Below are 16,486 nucleotides of genomic sequence, written 5' to 3'. Positions count from 1 at the left end.
TGGGGGACGATCTTATGAAGTTTATTTTCTTCACATTCGTCCCATTCACTCTGCCATAGGTACTTTATGTACATGTTGGTGCGAGTTCTGAAATCTGAATGCTTTGTGTGTTTGTCAGTGATGAGTCTTTCTCTGGCTTCTTTAGCAGCTTGATCAGCTGCAGAGTTGCCTCTAATTCCAACATGGGATGGCACCCATGCAAACACAATCCTTTTGCCTTCTTCAATCAGAGATGCATGTAGCTCTTGGATTTCGACCAACAGTGGGTGATCTAGCTGAGTTCTCTTCACGGCGGTAAGAGCCGATAGGGAATCCGACAGAATCAGGAAGTCTTTCTTTTTTGACTGATATACCTGTTTCAGAGCAAGCTGTAAAGCTTTCAACTCTGCAGAAAATACAGAACTGTCATCCGGAAGACGGGCCGAAAAGGCCCTATCGAGTTTAGGGCCAGTGACAGAAGCTGATGCCACTTTACTTTCAGCTTTGGACCCATCAGTGTATATTCGTTGATGGGAAGGAAACTCGGTACAGAACTGGCTAAAACACTGTTTAAAAATCAAATCATTTGTCTCTGACTTCTTTAACCTTGTCAGATCGAGTCGAACAACTGGATCTGGCAATGTCCATGGAGGTGTTTCTGTCCATCGATTTTCACTAACATGATCGAGTTTTATCTTTGATTCGGCCAGATGTGACTGAATCCGAGAAGACAGAGGTGCTCGATCATTTGGGTGACTTTCAAAAAATTCAGAGCATTGTGGTTGAAATACGCATTGGTAGGCTGGATTTGTAGGCATAGCTTTCAGTTTCAACACATAATTTAGGGTGAGTTTCAGGCGTCGCAGCCTCAGAGAGGGTTCTTTGGCCTCAAAATATAAGGACTGTACTGGAGACGTCCTGAAAGCTCCCAGACAAAGACGTATACCCTGGTGGTGTATTGTGTCTAATAGCCTTAGGTTGGATTTTGCGGCTCCACCATAGACGACACAACCATAGTCCAACTTGGATCGGATTAAAGCACGGTAAAGTCTGAGTAGGACTGTGCGGTCAGCACCCCAGTCCGTATGAGAAACCACTTTCAATACATCCAGAGCTTTCAGACATGATGTTCTCAGATACTGGATATGTTTAAGGAATGTTAGTCGACGGTCAAAGGTCAGTCCTAGGAATTTAAATTCTTCAACAACCTTGACAGGATTACCATTCAGGACCAGAGAGGGTTCTGGCATGGCTCCCCTTTGTTTGCAAAGATGCATACAGACAGTTTTGCTGGCGGAAAATTTTAAACCGTTCTCCGTTACCCATTTTTGCACCTTGTCTATACATAATTGAAGCTGCCTTTCCACTCTATGTAGGGATTTGCCACGCACACAAAGTGCAAAGTCATCAACAAACAAGGATGACTCGGATCCTTTCAGTACTGCCTTTACTATGTTATTGATTTTGATGTTGAACAACATGGGTGATAGAATGCTTCCTTGAGGAACACCCATCTCTTGTTGACAGAACTCTGATAGGTTGGGACCAACCCGTACTGTAAACAATCGATTACTTAGAAATCCTTCCACAAAAACAGGGAGACGTCCACGAAAACCCATTTCATGCAAATCAGCTAAAATACCGTGTTTCCAGGTCGTGTCGTAAGCCTTCTCGAGGTCAAAAAATATAGCTAGTACATGTTCAGATCTCGCAAAGGCCTCTCGAACGAAGGTCTCAAAACGTACCAAATGATCAGTGGTGCTGTGTCCCTTTCGGAAGCCACATTGCACATCACTTAAGAGGTTTTGTTTTTCTAGGTACCACACCATCCTAGCGTTGACCAATCTCTCCATGGTTTTACACAGACAGCTGGTCAAGGCTATCGGACGGTAGTTGCTGGGGTTTGTATGATCTTTACCTGGTTTTGGAATGGGGACAATCATCGCTTCTTGCCATGAAGGTGGAAAGGATCCACTCTCCCATATGTGGTTAAAAACCTTCAGCAAGACCAGAAGACAGCTTTCTGGTAGGTGTGTGAGGAACTGATAATGTATTCCGTCCAGCCCCGTTGCTGAGTTGTTGCATTTTTGTAAAGCTTGTTTGAGTTCAGTTATACTGAACAACTTGTTGTAGTTCTCCTCATTCTGAGATGAGAAGTTTATGGGTTTACGTTCTTGGGTGGCTTTGATTTTTTGAAAATCTGTGCAGTAATTTTCTATTGATGAGTTTTTTTCCATTGTTGAAGCCAGAACGTTTGCTACTTCATTCTTCTGGGTTATAAGGGATCCATTTACCACAAGGTGGTTAATTGATGCAGATCCTTTTTTCCCTTTGATTTTACGAATAGCATTCCAAACTTTACTTGATGATACCTTAGAGTTTAAGTTTGAGCAAAAAGACCTCCAGGATGTTCTTTTAGAATGTTTTATGACAGTGCGACTCTTAGCGCGAAATCTGAAGAAAGTCAACTTCTTGCTAAGGGTCGGGCATCTGTAGAACCTGTGTAGACTTCTCTTTCGCTCAGATCGGGCTTCTTGGCATTCTTGATTAAACCATGGCACTTTAATGCGGTTGTTTGAAGATGTTTTTGGGATGTACTCAGTGGCAATGTCTTGTAGAGTGTTTGTAAAAATAGATGATGGGTCGTCACTTCCATCAAAGACAGTGTCTTCTGTGAGTTGGACAGAACATTCGGCAGTAAAAGACAGCCAGTTTGCCTTGTTCAGGTTCCATCTCTGGGGGGAAGCTTCTTCCAATCCATCTATTTGAGACATCAAGATAGGGAAATGATCGCTACCACATGTGTCATCATAGACTTTAAATTCAAAGTCTAGAACAAGAGAGGTGTCGCAAATAACTAGATCTAGTATGGACTTGCATCCTGTTGCTGGATGGAGATAGGTTGGTACTCCATCGTTTAAAACGCATAGATTACGATTGTCTAAAAAATCTTCTAGAATTCGTCCTCTCGTACTTAGAGAGTTGCTGCCCCATAAAGGGGAATGAGCGTTAAAATCTCCCATTAAAACAAAGGGAGCTGGAAGCTGATCAATAAGATTTTCAAGATCGTGCTTCGTGTAACATTTTGATGGTGACAGATATACACTGCAGAGAGTGATGGTTTTATCTAATGTCACTCGTGCTGCGACAGCTTGAATGTTTGTACATAGGTTGATCTCACTACAAAGTACACTTTTCTTAATCAAAAGAGCAACTCCCCCAGACGTGTTATTGTCTGAATGGTTTCTAAAAACATTGTATCCAGATACATTAAAATCTTTGTTTGGTTTCAGCATTGTTTCCTGTAATGCTGTAGCAACAGGATGAAATTTGTGTAAAAGTAGACATAATTCTTCATAGTTAGCTTGGACCCCTCTACAATTCCATTGAATAAAATTGGCTATGTTTGTTTAGTTTTAAGAAGTTTCTGCCTCCATACCCTCTTCGTCGGATAAACTCCCAAAATGATTGTATAGTGTGATGGGATTTTTCTCCATTTTTGGGGTGCGAGGCGATCTTTGGGGCAGAGCAACTTTTCCCTTGTCCGGAGGTGTTCGTGGTGTGGATTGAGTAAGGTCCACTACCTCCACTACCTCGACGGCCCCCTTCCTGTGAGTTGCCCTGTGAACGGGCTTCTGGGTTGGGGTGGTGAAGCGAACCTCACCAGGAGACCCCATAGGGTCCTCAATTGGGGTGGTGAAGCGAACCTCACCAGGAGCCCCCACAGGGTCTCCAGTTGGGGCGGTGAAGCAAACCTCACCAGGAGACCCCATAGAGTCTCCAGTGGGGATAGCCCCACCTGTGCTTTCATCTGTCTGTGTACAAATACTTTTGTTTCTTGTGGGCTCTATCCTTTTCAGCCTGGACACCCACAGACCTATATGAAATACTGGTCTGGGTGGGTGTTGACTTTGTTGCAGGTCTTTGACTGACTGCTGCCGCAAAACTTTTCTGGAAGGAAAAAACATTCGTTTTTTCAACCTCCTTCCTGGCGTCTGAGAAAGACATCTTTTTCTCCGTTTTTGTTTTTTGAATGGCCTGTTCAAACTTGTATTTTGGACATTCTCTGGAGGACGGGGAATGGTTTCCCTTACAGTTTGTGCAGGTGGGTGGTGATGTGCAGGGACCTTCGTGAGGATCTCCGCCACACCTCTCGCACACTGCCTTCTGTTTACATCCAGCCTTTGAATGTCCAAATCTTTGGCATTGGAAACATCTCATTGGTGATGGAATATACAAAGTCACTCTTATTTGAACAAATCCCACTTTTATTTTCTCAGGGATGGTTGGGGTACAAAAAGTGACGAAAAGGGTGTTGGTGGGTACTCTGATATCGCCCTTCCTGATCAACACCCGGTACACATCAATGACACCTTGATCCTTTAGACCTTCTTTTATTTCAGCCTCACTGAGGCCCTCCAGCTCTCGGCATCGGATGACTCCTTTGCTGGTGTTCAGGCCTCTGTGAGGACTGACCTTGACCGGTCTATCAACAAATTTCTGACCATTCAGACGGAGAAGACCATCTGATGCCTTTTTTGAAGGACATTCAATCAGTAGAGAACCATTACGAAGCCTCTTAATGTTGTCTATCGTTGATGATACTCCTGCAATAACCTTCTGTATCGCAAAAGGCGAAAGTTTGGAGATGGGCTGTGCCTCATCTGCTGTCTCAACAACAATGAAACGGGGCCAGGCCTCGCTGATGTTGTTCTTTGTTGCTCTGACTCGGACTTCATCGTCAGAGTCAGAGTCAACGCAGTATCTTCGTTTGTTTCCGTTTCGGGTGCTTGAAAAAAAAGAAGAAAAAGAAGAGGTGGCCATGTTTGAGGCCTTTATCTTCGTCGCATCTGATCCCCACCCACCACGGAGCCCAACAAGGGGACGCTTAGGTGGAGCGGTTATCCAACTCCAGAGCGCCAAGGATACAGATGGATATACGCAGCGATAAGAGGAAACATATGGTATCAATCTGTAATAGGAGATTTAACTCTTTCCAAGCGGAAACGGGTTAGGTAACAACTTGGCATAATGTTCGTCAACTCTTTCCAAGCGGAAACGGGTTAGGTAACAACTTGGCATAGTGTTTGTCCCGACTACCGCCGCCCCCTCCTACCGCCGCTTGCTCCTTTAGCCAAAGGTCCGATGCAATATGCTCAAGACATATACCCAGACTTGACCAGCCGATTGATTGAAGCGGGTAAGCCTTTTTCAACCTCCTGTCTTAGATAAAGACTGGGCCAAAATGATGTGTTGGCGCTACAAAGTCGCAACTAAGTAAACCCCTCAATCATCAGGTCACCAGCCCAAACCGGTACAGGTCGCAGCGCACGGCAAACACGCTGGGTCTTAAGAAGACCACAGAGAAATAAGGATGTGGAAAAGAAGACTTTTGGGAAGTGAAATAAAGGTGACGGATCCAGTCAGGTAGAAATAAGACAAGAAAGGAATCAGAAAACTGCAGGGAATAGTAGGGAGAGTTTTTTGGAGGGAAATATAGGTGAAAGGACTGGTAAGGCAGAAATAAGACAAAAGAAGAGAAGTAAAGGGGTGGGGTAGCTTAGTGGAAACACTCCCGCCGCGTGAAGGCGACCCCATGGGAGCTCTCAGACCATGGAGCTGCATATGGTCATGTAAGGTTTTAAAGGTAATTCTATTTGTAGCGCATGGAGCGTAATGTGTTCTCCACAATGGCAGGACTTGTTAAAGATATGGAAGCGGCAGCCGCCGGCACGGAGGCGTCTGAAGATAGTGAGGAGGTTTGTTGGGAGATCGGGATGTAGATCGTTCATATCAATGGGTTGATAGGACAGAGATGTTACGTACTGACTTCGAATGAGTTGACGAATTTTACTTGTCGACGACGCCCTAGGTACCACATCACAAACAGAACTGTGCAATACACAGGTGTTTTCTACAGACACACTCAAACACACACACACAGAGAAGCCGTATATATATATATCTATATCTATTGTATAAATATATAGAGATAGATGAGAGTGTATTTTTCGCGTGGCTATAAATTGATTCGACCTTTGCACTTTTACAGTGAGGATAATTTACGGGTTCAATTTACGTTCTGGACACTGCGGTGACCTTCTAAAAATAGTAACAGAACGCCGGGAATATCCGAAGGGAATATAGTGCACCATACGAAGGAAGGGAGGTAAACGCTGAAAACATGGAGAAGATAAGGAAGAGTTATGCCGTAGTTGATCCCCCAAAAAACCCAAAATCCACCAATAACTCCCTAACCGTGTGTTTGACTGGTCCCAATTTTTGTAAGGACCGTCTCAGGAATGTATAGAACCTGTTCACCAAGTTTGGTGACGATCGGTCCATTCATTCTTGAGATCTACTTGCGAACACAAACAAACACATCGAGTGATTGGTTGGTTGGTTTTTGGGGTTTAATGTCTCTTCAGCAGATGCTAGCTGCTATTCGAGACCGATACAGTTATTTTCTTTTCCCTTCATATGGCAACTTCTACGTTTCAGACTATTTACATTCAAATCTATCACTGTAAAAGAAGGTTCTAAAAATTAATAATTTTCACTTCTGGTACTTTAAATCTTGTAAAAAATCTTGATCTCTTTTAAAAAGTTAAAAATCTTGTCCGGGGGAACATCCCGGAATAAAACCTTCAGTGTTTCCGCATTGTAGTGTTTGTCTCGAAATTCTTGAACGTCTACACATTTTGTGAGAACATGTTCTAATGTCCATGGTTCGTCACATCCAAAACAGTATGGTGGATCTTCACCTTTCAGCAGATACGAATGTGTAATGTGACTGTGCCCAATGTGTAAGCGACAGAGAACTGTCTCTTCTTTCCTGTTGAGGCGACATTGGGGTAGGCTGTCCGACAGCTGGGGAACGATCTTATGAAGTTTATTTTCTTCACATTCGTCCCATTCACTCTGCCATAGGTACTTTATGTACATGTTGGTGCGAGTTCTGAAATCTGAATGCTTTGTGTGTTTGTCAGTGATGAGTCTTTCTCTGGCTTCTTTAGCAGCTTGATCAGCTGCAGAGTTGCCTCTAATTCCAACATGGGATGGCACCCATGCAAACACAATCCTTTTGCCTTCTTCAATCAGAGATGCATGTAGCTCTTGGATTTCGACCAACAGTGGGTGATCTAGCTGAATTCTCTTCACGGCGGTAAGAGCCGATAGGGAATCCGACAGAATCAGGAAGTCTTTCTTTTTTGACTGATATACCTGTTTCAGAGCTAGCTGTAAAGCTTTCAACTCTGCAGAAAATACAGAACTGTCATCCGGAAGACGGGCCGAAAAGGCCCTATCGAGATTAGGACCTGTGACAGAAGCTGATGCCACTTTACTTTCAGCTTTGGACCCATCAGTGTATATTCGTTGATGGGAAGGAAACTCGGTACAGAACTGGCTAAAACACTGTTTAAAAATCAAATCATTTGTCTCTGACTTCTTTAACCTTGTCAGATCGAGTCGAACAACTGGATCTGGCAATGTCCATGGTGGTGTTTCTGTCCATCGATTTTCACTAACATGATCGAGTTTTATCTTTGATTCGGCCAGATGTGACTGAATCCGAGAAGACAGAGGTGCTCGATCATTTGGGTGACTTTCAAAAAATTCAGAGCATTGTGGTTGAAATACGCATTGGTAGGCTGGATTTGTAGGCATAGCTTTCAGTTTCAACACATAATTTAGGGTGAGTTTCAGGCGTCGCAGCCTCAGAGAGGGTTCTTTGGCCTCAAAATATAAGGACTGTACTGGAGACGTCCTGAAAGCTCCCAGACAAAGACGTATACCCTGGTGGTGTATTGTGTCTAATAGCCTTAGGTTGGATTTTGCGGCTCCACCATAGACGACACAACCATAGTCCAACTTGGATCGGATTAAAGCACGGTAAAGTCTGAGTAGGACTGTGCGGTCAGCACCCCAGTCCGTATGAGAAACCACTTTCAATACATCCAGAGCTTTCAGACATGATGTTCTTAGATACTGGATATGTTTAAGGAATGTTAATCGACGGTCAAAGGTCAGTCCTAGGAATTTAAATTCTTCAACAACCTTGACAGGATTACCATTCAGGACCAGAGAGGGTTCTGGCATGGCTCCCCTTTGTTTGCAAAGATGCATACAGACAGTTTTGCTGGTGGAAAATTTGAAACCGTTCTCCGTTACCCATTTTTGCACCTTGTCTATACATAATTGAAGCTGCCTTTCCACTCTATGTAGGGATTTGCCACGCACACAAAGTGCAAAGTCATCAACAAACAAGGATGACTCGGATCCTTTCAGTACTGCCTTTACTATGTTATTGATTTTGATGTTGAACAACATGGGTGATAGAATGCTTCCTTGAGGAACACCCATCTCTTGTTGACAGAACTCTGATAGGTTGGGACCAACCCGTACTGTAAACAATCGATTACTTAGAAATCCTTCCACAAAAACAGGGAGACGTCCACGAAAACCCATTTCATGCAAATCAGCTAAAATACCGTGTTTCCAGGTCGTGTCGTAAGCCTTCTCGAGGTCAAAAAATATAGCTAGTACATGTTCAGATCTCGCAAAGGCCTCTCGAACGAAGGTCTCAAAACGTACCAAATGATCAGTGGTGCTGTGTCCCTTTCGGAAGCCACATTGCACATCACTTAAGAGGTTTTGTTTTTCTAGGTACCACACCATCCTAGCGTTGACCAATCTCTCCATGGTTTTACACAGACAGCTGGTCAAGGCTATCGGACGGTAGTTGCTGGGGTTTGTATGATCTTTACCTGGTTTTGGAATGGGGACAATCATCGCTTCTTGCCATGAAGGTGGAAAGGATCCACTCTCCCATATGTGGTTAAAAACCTTCAGCAAGACCAGAAGACAGCTTTCTGGTAGGTGTGTGAGGAACTGATAATGTATTCCGTCCAGCCCCGTTGCTGAGTTGTTGCATTTTTGTAAAGCTTGTTTGAGTTCAGTTATACTGAACAACTTGTTGTAGTTCTCCTCATTCTGAGATGAGAAGTTTATGGGTTTACGTTCTTGGGTGGCTTTGATTTTTTGAAAATCTGTGCAGTAATTTTCTATTGATGAGTTTTTTTCCATTGTTGAAGCCAGAACGTTTGCTACTTCATTCTTCTGGGTTATAAGGGATCCATTTACCACAAGGTGGTTAATTGATGCAGATCCTTTTTTCCCTTTGATTTTACGAATAGCATTCCAAACTTTACTTGATGATACCTTAGAGTTTAAGTTTGAGCAAAAAGACCTCCAGGATGTTCTTTTAGAATGTTTTATGACAGTGCGACTCTTAGCGCGAAATCTGAAGAAAGTCAACTTCTTGCTAAGGGTCGGGCATCTGTAGAACCTGTGTAGACTTCTCTTTCGCTCAGATCGGGCTTCTTGGCATTCTTGATTAAACCATGGCACTTTAATGCGGTTGTTTGAAGATGTTTTTGGGATGTACTCAGTGGCAATGTCTTGTAGAGTGTTTGTAAAAATAGATGATGGGTCGTCACTTCCATCAAAGACAGTGTCTTCTGTGAGTTGGACAGAACATTCGGCAGTAAAAGACAGCCAGTTTGCCTTGTTCAGGTTCCATCTCTGGGGGGAAGCTTCTTCCAATCCATCTATTTGAGACATCAAGATAGGGAAATGATCGCTACCACATGTGTCATCATAGACTTTAAATTCAAAGTCTAGAACAAGAGAGGAGTCGCAAATAACTAGATCTAGTATGGACTTGCATCCTGTTGCTGGATGGAGATAGGTTGGTACTCCATCGTTTAAAACGCATAGATTACGATTGTCTAAAAAATCTTCTAGAATTCGTCCTCTCGTACTTAGAGAGTTGCTGCCCCATAAAGGGGAATGAGCGTTAAAATCTCCCATTAAAACAAAGGGAGCTGGAAGCTGATCAATAAGATTTTCAAAATCGTGCTTCGTGTAACATTTTGATGGTGACAGATATACACTGCAGAGAGTGATGGTTTTATATAATGTCACTCGTGCTGCGACAGCTTGAATGTTTGTACATAGGTTGATCTCACTACAAAGTACACTTTTCTTAATCAAAAGAGCAACTCCCCCAGACGTGTTATTGTCTGAATGGTTTCTAAAAACATTGTATCCAGATACATTAAAATCTTTGTTTGGTTTCAGCATTGTTTCCTGTAATGCTGTAGCAACAGGATGAAATTTGTGTAAAAGTAGACATAATTCTTCATAGTTAGCTTGGACCCCTCTACAATTCCATTGAATAAAATTGGCTATGTTTGTTTAGTTTTAAGAAGTTTCTGCCTCCATACCCTCTTCGTCGGATAAACTCCCAAAATGATTGTATAATGTGATGGGATTTCTCTCCATTTTTGGGGTGCGAGGCGATCTTTGGGGCAGAGTAACTTTTCCCTTGTCCGGAGGTGTTCGTGGTGTGGATTTAGTAAGGTCCACTACCTCCACAACCTCGACGGCCCCCTTCCTGTGAGTTGCCCTGTGAACGGGCTTCTGGGTTGGGGTGGTGAAGCGAACCTCACCAGGAGACCCCATAGGGTCCTCAATTGGGGTGGTGAAGCGAACCTCACCAGGAGCCCCCACAGGGTCTCCAGTTGGGGCGGTGAAGCAAACCTCACCAGGAGACCCCATAGAGTCTCCAGTGGGGATAGCCCCACCTGTGCTTTCATCTGTCTGTGTACAAATACTTTTGTTTCTTGTGGGCTCTGTCCTTTTCAACATGGACGGGCCTGCCTGGACACCCACAGACCTATACGAAATACTGGTCTGGGTGGGTGTTGACTTTGTTGCAGGTCTTTGACTGACTGCTGCCGCAAAACTTTTCTGGAAGGAAAAAACATTCGTTTTTTCAACCTCCTTCCTGGCGTCTGAGAAAGACATCTTTTTCTCCGTTTTTGTTTTTTGAATGGCCTGTTCAAACTTGTATTTTGGACATTCTCTGGAGGACGGGGAATGGTTTCCCTTACAGTTTGTGCAGGTGGGTGGTGATGTGCAGGGACCTTCGTGAGGATCTCCGCCACACCTCTCGCACACTGCCTTCTGTTTACATCCAGCCTTTGAATGTCCAAATCTTTGGCATTGGAAACATCTCATTGGTGATGGAATATACAGAGTCACTCTTATTTGAACAAATCCCACTTTGATTTTCTCAGGGATGGTTGGGGTACAAAAAGTGACGAAAAGGGTGTTGGTGGGTACTCTGGTATCGCCCTTCCTGATCAACACCCGGTACACATCAATGACACCTTGATCCTTTAGACCTTCTTTTATTTCAGCCTCACTGAGGCCCTCCAGCTCTCGGCATCGGATGACTCCTTTGCTGGTGTTCAGGCCTCTGTGAGGACTGACCTTGACCGGTCTATCAACAAATTTCTGACCATTCAGACGGAGAAGACCATCTGATGCCTTTTTTGAAGGACATTCAATCAGTAGAGAACCATTACGAAGTCTCTTAATGTTGTCTATCGTTGATGATACTCCTGCAATAACCTTCTGTATCGCAAAAGGCGAAAGTTTGGAGATGGGCTGTGCCTCATCTGCTGTCTCAACAACAATGAAACGGGGCCAGGCCTCGCTGATGTTGTTCTTTGTTGCTCTGACTCGGACTTCATCGTCAGAGTCAGAGTCAACGCAGTATCTTCGTTTGTTTCCGTTTCGGGTGCTTGAAAAAAAAGAAGAAAAAGAAGAGGTGGCCATGTTTGGGGCCTTTATCTTCGTCGCATCTGATCCCCACCCACCACGGAGCCCAACAAGGGGACGCTTAGGTGGAGCGGTTATCCAACTCCAGAGCGCCAAGGATACAGATGGATATACGCAGCGATAAGAGGAAACATATGGTATCAATCTGTAATAGGAGATTTAACTCTTTCCAAGCGGAAACGGGTTAGGTAACAACTTGGCATAATGTTCGTCAACTCTTTCCAAGCGGAAACGGATTAGGTAACAACTTGGCATAGTGTTTGTCCCGACTACCGCCGCCCCCTCCTACCGCCGCTTGCTCCTTTAGCCAAAGGTCCGATGCAATATGCTCAAGACATATACCCAGACTTGACCAGCCGATTGATTGAAGCGGGTAAGCCTTTTTCAACCTCCTGTCTTAGATAAAGACTGGGCCAAAATGATGTGTTGGCGCTACAAAGTCGCAACTAAGTAAACCCCTCAATCATCAGGTCACCAGCCCAAACCGGTACAGGTCGCAGCGCACGGCAAACACGCTGGGTCTTAAGAAGACCACAGAGAAATAAGGATGTGGAAAAGAAGACTTTTGGGAAGTGAAATAAAGGTGACGGATCCAGTCAGGTAGAAATAAGACAAGAAAGGAATCAGAAAACTGCAGGGAATAGTAGGGAGAGTTTTTTGGAGGGAAATATAGGTGAAAGGACTGGTAAGGCAGAAATAAGACAAAAGAAGAGAAGTAAAGGGGTGGGGTAGCTTAGTGGAAACACTCCCGCCGCGTGAGGCGACCCCATGGGAGCCACATCGAGTGAAACCTATACACACCCCTATACCGGGGGTGTAATCATGCCGTACTGCAAGGGACACAACTGCAAAAGTAAAGCGCTGTCAAGATTATGCTGTCAACCCGTAGTTGGTTACCTTACACTATAAACAGCCAGCAAAGAAAAGAAAGTAGAGCAGTTAAACATCGTTTAGAAAAGCTTCAATTTATTCAGTTTATCTAATGAATCGCGCTCAACTTTCGCCGGAGAACTTCCATGAAACTGTTTTCGGCTTCATTATCACAACTGCTAGTTCAGTCATACATTTGCTCAGTGCTGGAGTACTGACAACGCGGTTGGAGTGACTTGACTGTGTCTGTTCAGTTTCAGCGAAAAGAAAGGCGCCACTGAGTCAGTAATCGTGCGAAGTATAGAAAATCAATACAGTATATTTTGATGTAATCGCCCCGCACAGGCATTTTGATACAGGCTCTGTTCCTCAACAGTTGAAGGTCATAATGGGTACGATGAAACTATTTTGATCTACTGACACTAGCCAGGCAATTTGAATCAAGCTCATGTGCTGTTTCCTTGACAGCAAAGAGATCAGTGCTGCGAAGACGTACTACAACTTGACAGTTCAAAATGGCGACAGGAGGCGTCGGGGGACCCAAAAACAACCCGATTGAAGACGACTTTGCTGTAAACAAGCTGACGTGTGCGATATGTCTGGAGAAGTACCGTCGTCCTAAACTGTTGCTGTGCTGTCACACGTTTTGTCAGACCTGTATTCAGTCGCTGGCTGGATGTGCACCCTCCTTTTCCTGCCCTTCCTGTCGTACTGTCATTCTCCTACCTGCTGGGGGAGTTGCGGCGCTACAGGTGAGTGATTGTCATTACCAAATTCTGAGAAGATCAGATTTTTGATTGTGACAGAGATGCTAATAAGAAATAACAGAAAAACAATGGAATGAAATTATATTGATAATAAATTATATGCGAAAGGCGGATCCGTAGCTTATTTAAGGTCAGTAAAGTGCGCTGGCACGTAACGAGTTCGTCGCTATCGTCTGGGTTTTAAGGGGTTTGAGGCCAGGTACGGGTTGGGATTTTTCGGTATTTCCAAACGTCAATGTTAAGTGCAGGCTCTAATCGGACAGAATCGTACCACCCTCGTGTGCAATTTGCCTTTTTATTTTTTAGGGGAAGGATCCCGAATATTATAAGATGTTTGATGGGTTGTTGACAGACCAGCTTTTTTGTCGGTCCGAGGGGGAGCATATCGTCTTTTGTTTCATATTTATTGACCAAGGCCGAAGGCCGCGGTCAATAAATATGAAACTTCGGCCTTGGTCAATAAATATGAAACAAAAGTCGATATGCCCCCCGAGGACCGACAAAAAAGCTGGTCTGACAACAAACCACCAAACATCGTTTTTGTCATCATTTTGGTAGTGAGAAAATAAGTGCACAATCAACACAGGGAGCCATGCTTTGAAACACGAGTTCCGTTTTGATAACCACTGGCAATCAAAGCTGGCGTGTGAAAGCAACTTTCTGTGTTTTTGAGTTCATAAAATGTTGGGATGAATATGTCAGGTTTGAGGATGCACAGTTCTGTAGGTTCATCTCGGTATTCCACCCCCTCGGCTTTCAGTTGTAAATATTTAAGCTTAGTGATCGAATGTGGAAGCTACGTTGGGTCAAAGGTCACAGAAGATTTGCGTCGTGCAGCGAAGGAAAGAATCGCGATCTTGTTTCCGACTCAGTGCCTCTTTGTTTTTCATTAGACCTGTCATTCTGCTTGCTCGGCTTTGTTAGATGTTTGCATAATTATCTTGTTGCTATTTTCTTTGCTTTTATTATTATTCCCAGACCCAGAGATGGTTATGCGGAGGCATTTGCCTGTGTGAACAGTGACATTCCGGAACCGGAACTAGTTTCGAGGTTGACCATGGGCAGCGCCATTTTGTTGTGAAATACGTCATCAGTTTGTGTACACAGAAAGTTGTGACATCCGTCACCCTATGGGAGGGGTGAAGGCAACATTGTTGTTCATCTGTAGAAAGTTGTGAAATCCGTCACCCTATGGGAGGGGTGAAGGCAAAATTGGTCATCACTGAGTTTGTGTAACACAGGAAGTTGTGAAATACGTCACCCTATGGGAGGTGTGACGGCAAAATTGTTCAACAAAAATATCAGAGGTCGTATTGTGCAGGGTCAACCGTAACCAACTCAAACCGAGCCATTCATACTTACGTTAAAATTAATATCAAAAGTCCTACGGTTTTGAGCCATTAAGGACTTGAGTGTTTGTCCGCTTTCAAAAAGAGGAAAGAAAGAAACAAAAAATAAGGAGAGGAGGGCAGGGGGTGGGGTTGAGTTGATAATGCTCTGTGGAATTTGTTAAAATGAAAAGTAGTTAAGATGTTTCTTGGTAAGAATTATAAGTCTGTATTCTATATCTTGAATAACGGGTTTGTAAAATGATTTTTTTTTAATTCAAATCGAGTTAAAAAGTGGAACCTTTCAGGATCACCAATAAAACCAAATAGATGAGCAAGTAAGAGGAACACGAACAATAAATCTCAAAACTTTTTACAAATAAAAGGATTAAGATGTAAGCCACGAAGGCCGTGGTAATAAAAACAATATGTACAGTTTGGCGACTAGTGGGCCTTGGGTGAGGATATGTTGTCTAAAGGCTAGTCGCTAGAATCAGGAGGGATGGCGGGAGCCACTCGACCTCAAACTGAAACACGCTGATGTGATAATCTGGGCTTAGTTATACCCACAGCCCCATGTCCGAGTCCCTGACCAGACGGGACAGCAGCAAGCTGTGTGACCAGCCTAGAGAACTGCTACTGCGCAAATAATCCTGGGGACTCAGACCATGGAGCTGCATATGGTCATATAAGGTTTTAAAGGTAATTCTATTTGTAGCGCATGGAGCGAAAATGTGTTGAAATGAATAGGGTTCTCCACAATGGCAGGACTTGTTAAAGATATGGAAGCGGCAGCCGCCGGCACGGAGGCGTCTGAAGATAGTGAGGAGGTTTGTTGGGAGATCGGGGTGTAGATCGTTCATATCAATGGGTTGGTAGGACAGAGATGTTATGTACTGACTTCGAATGAGTTTACGGATTTTACTGTAGAACTCGGTTACTGAGTAGCCGATGTTAGTGTTAGCTGGGCTAGATTCTGCCGCTTCTTTGGCAGCGACATCCGCCAGTTCATTTCCCCGGACCCCTACGTGAGAGGGGACCCAGAGAAATGATACGGATGTGCCGGATGAGATTAGCTGGTGACATGTAAAGAGGATTTCTCTTTGTAGCTCTGCCCGATTTGATGTGTTTCGATGCAGAGCTTGTAATGAAGAGCGCGAGTCAGAGCAGAAAACTACCGCACGCGGTGTGACTGGGAGGTCATTTATAAAAGTGCATGCCATGAGCAAGGCAAATAGCTCGGCTGAGAATATGGAGATGTCTTTATTAAGAGTATATTTTCTTGAGATTTTGAGATCTGGGATCACAAAGGCGCAGCCAACGCTGCCGTCTGCAAATTTGGATCCGTCAGTAAAGACTTTTAAATGCTCCGAGAATTTGTAGTTTAGGGTTTCTTTTGTAACAGTAGCTAGGTAGACGGGGTTATCTTTTTTGGTAGTATTATCTTCACTGTCGTATATGATAGTAGGGGTTTCCTCAAGCCAAGGCGGGTAGGAGGGCGGGGGGACCCTGGCCAGCTCACTGGCCTTCACCCCGCTATCGGCTAGAATGCGGTTTACGGTGTCGGATAAGGGTAGCGTTTTGGCCAAGAGTTGAGTGCTATGTTTGGTGTTGGCCTCATAATTTTGGTGCTGAGGAAAAAAGTCAGTCAGGACCTCGCAGGCAGAGTTCTCTACCGCGTGGGCTCTGACAGCATACTGAGCTGAACGGAGTTTTATCTCATCCACAAGGGGCAGCCACCCACACTCGCTGTAGACTCGACTCTTACTCGCTTGTTGGGAGAGTCCCAGAGCTATTTTGAGCGCCCTGCACTCTATAATAGCCAGTTTTTTCATGAGCGCCGGGCGCGTC

The 16,486-nt window shown here is 44.2% G+C and overlaps 2 protein-coding genes across 3 annotated transcripts in view; one reads left to right on the top strand and one right to left on the bottom strand.

Moving 5' to 3' along the window:
- The window catches only part of LOC138962037 (uncharacterized), a 384,447-nt gene that overhangs the window by 302,809 nt on the left and 65,152 nt on the right, over positions 1 to 16,486 (bottom strand). The gene's annotated exons all lie outside the window — the stretch shown is intronic.
- The window catches only part of LOC138962022 (uncharacterized), a 30,606-nt gene continuing 26,939 nt past the window's right edge, over positions 12,820 to 16,486 (top strand). Inside the window, exon 1 of the mRNA XM_070333714.1 lies at positions 12,820 to 13,292. Within this exon, the coding sequence (XP_070189815.1) occupies positions 13,056 to 13,292 (237 nt within the window). The 5' untranslated portion in view covers positions 12,820 to 13,055. The remainder of the gene's footprint in view (positions 13,293 to 16,486) is intronic.

This window comes from Littorina saxatilis, linkage group LG3 (assembly GCF_037325665.1).
Source record: "Littorina saxatilis isolate snail1 linkage group LG3, US_GU_Lsax_2.0, whole genome shotgun sequence".
NCBI classification, from domain to species: Eukaryota; Metazoa; Mollusca; class Gastropoda; order Littorinimorpha; family Littorinidae; genus Littorina; species Littorina saxatilis.
This window is presented reverse-complemented; position numbering and strand designations above follow the sequence as displayed.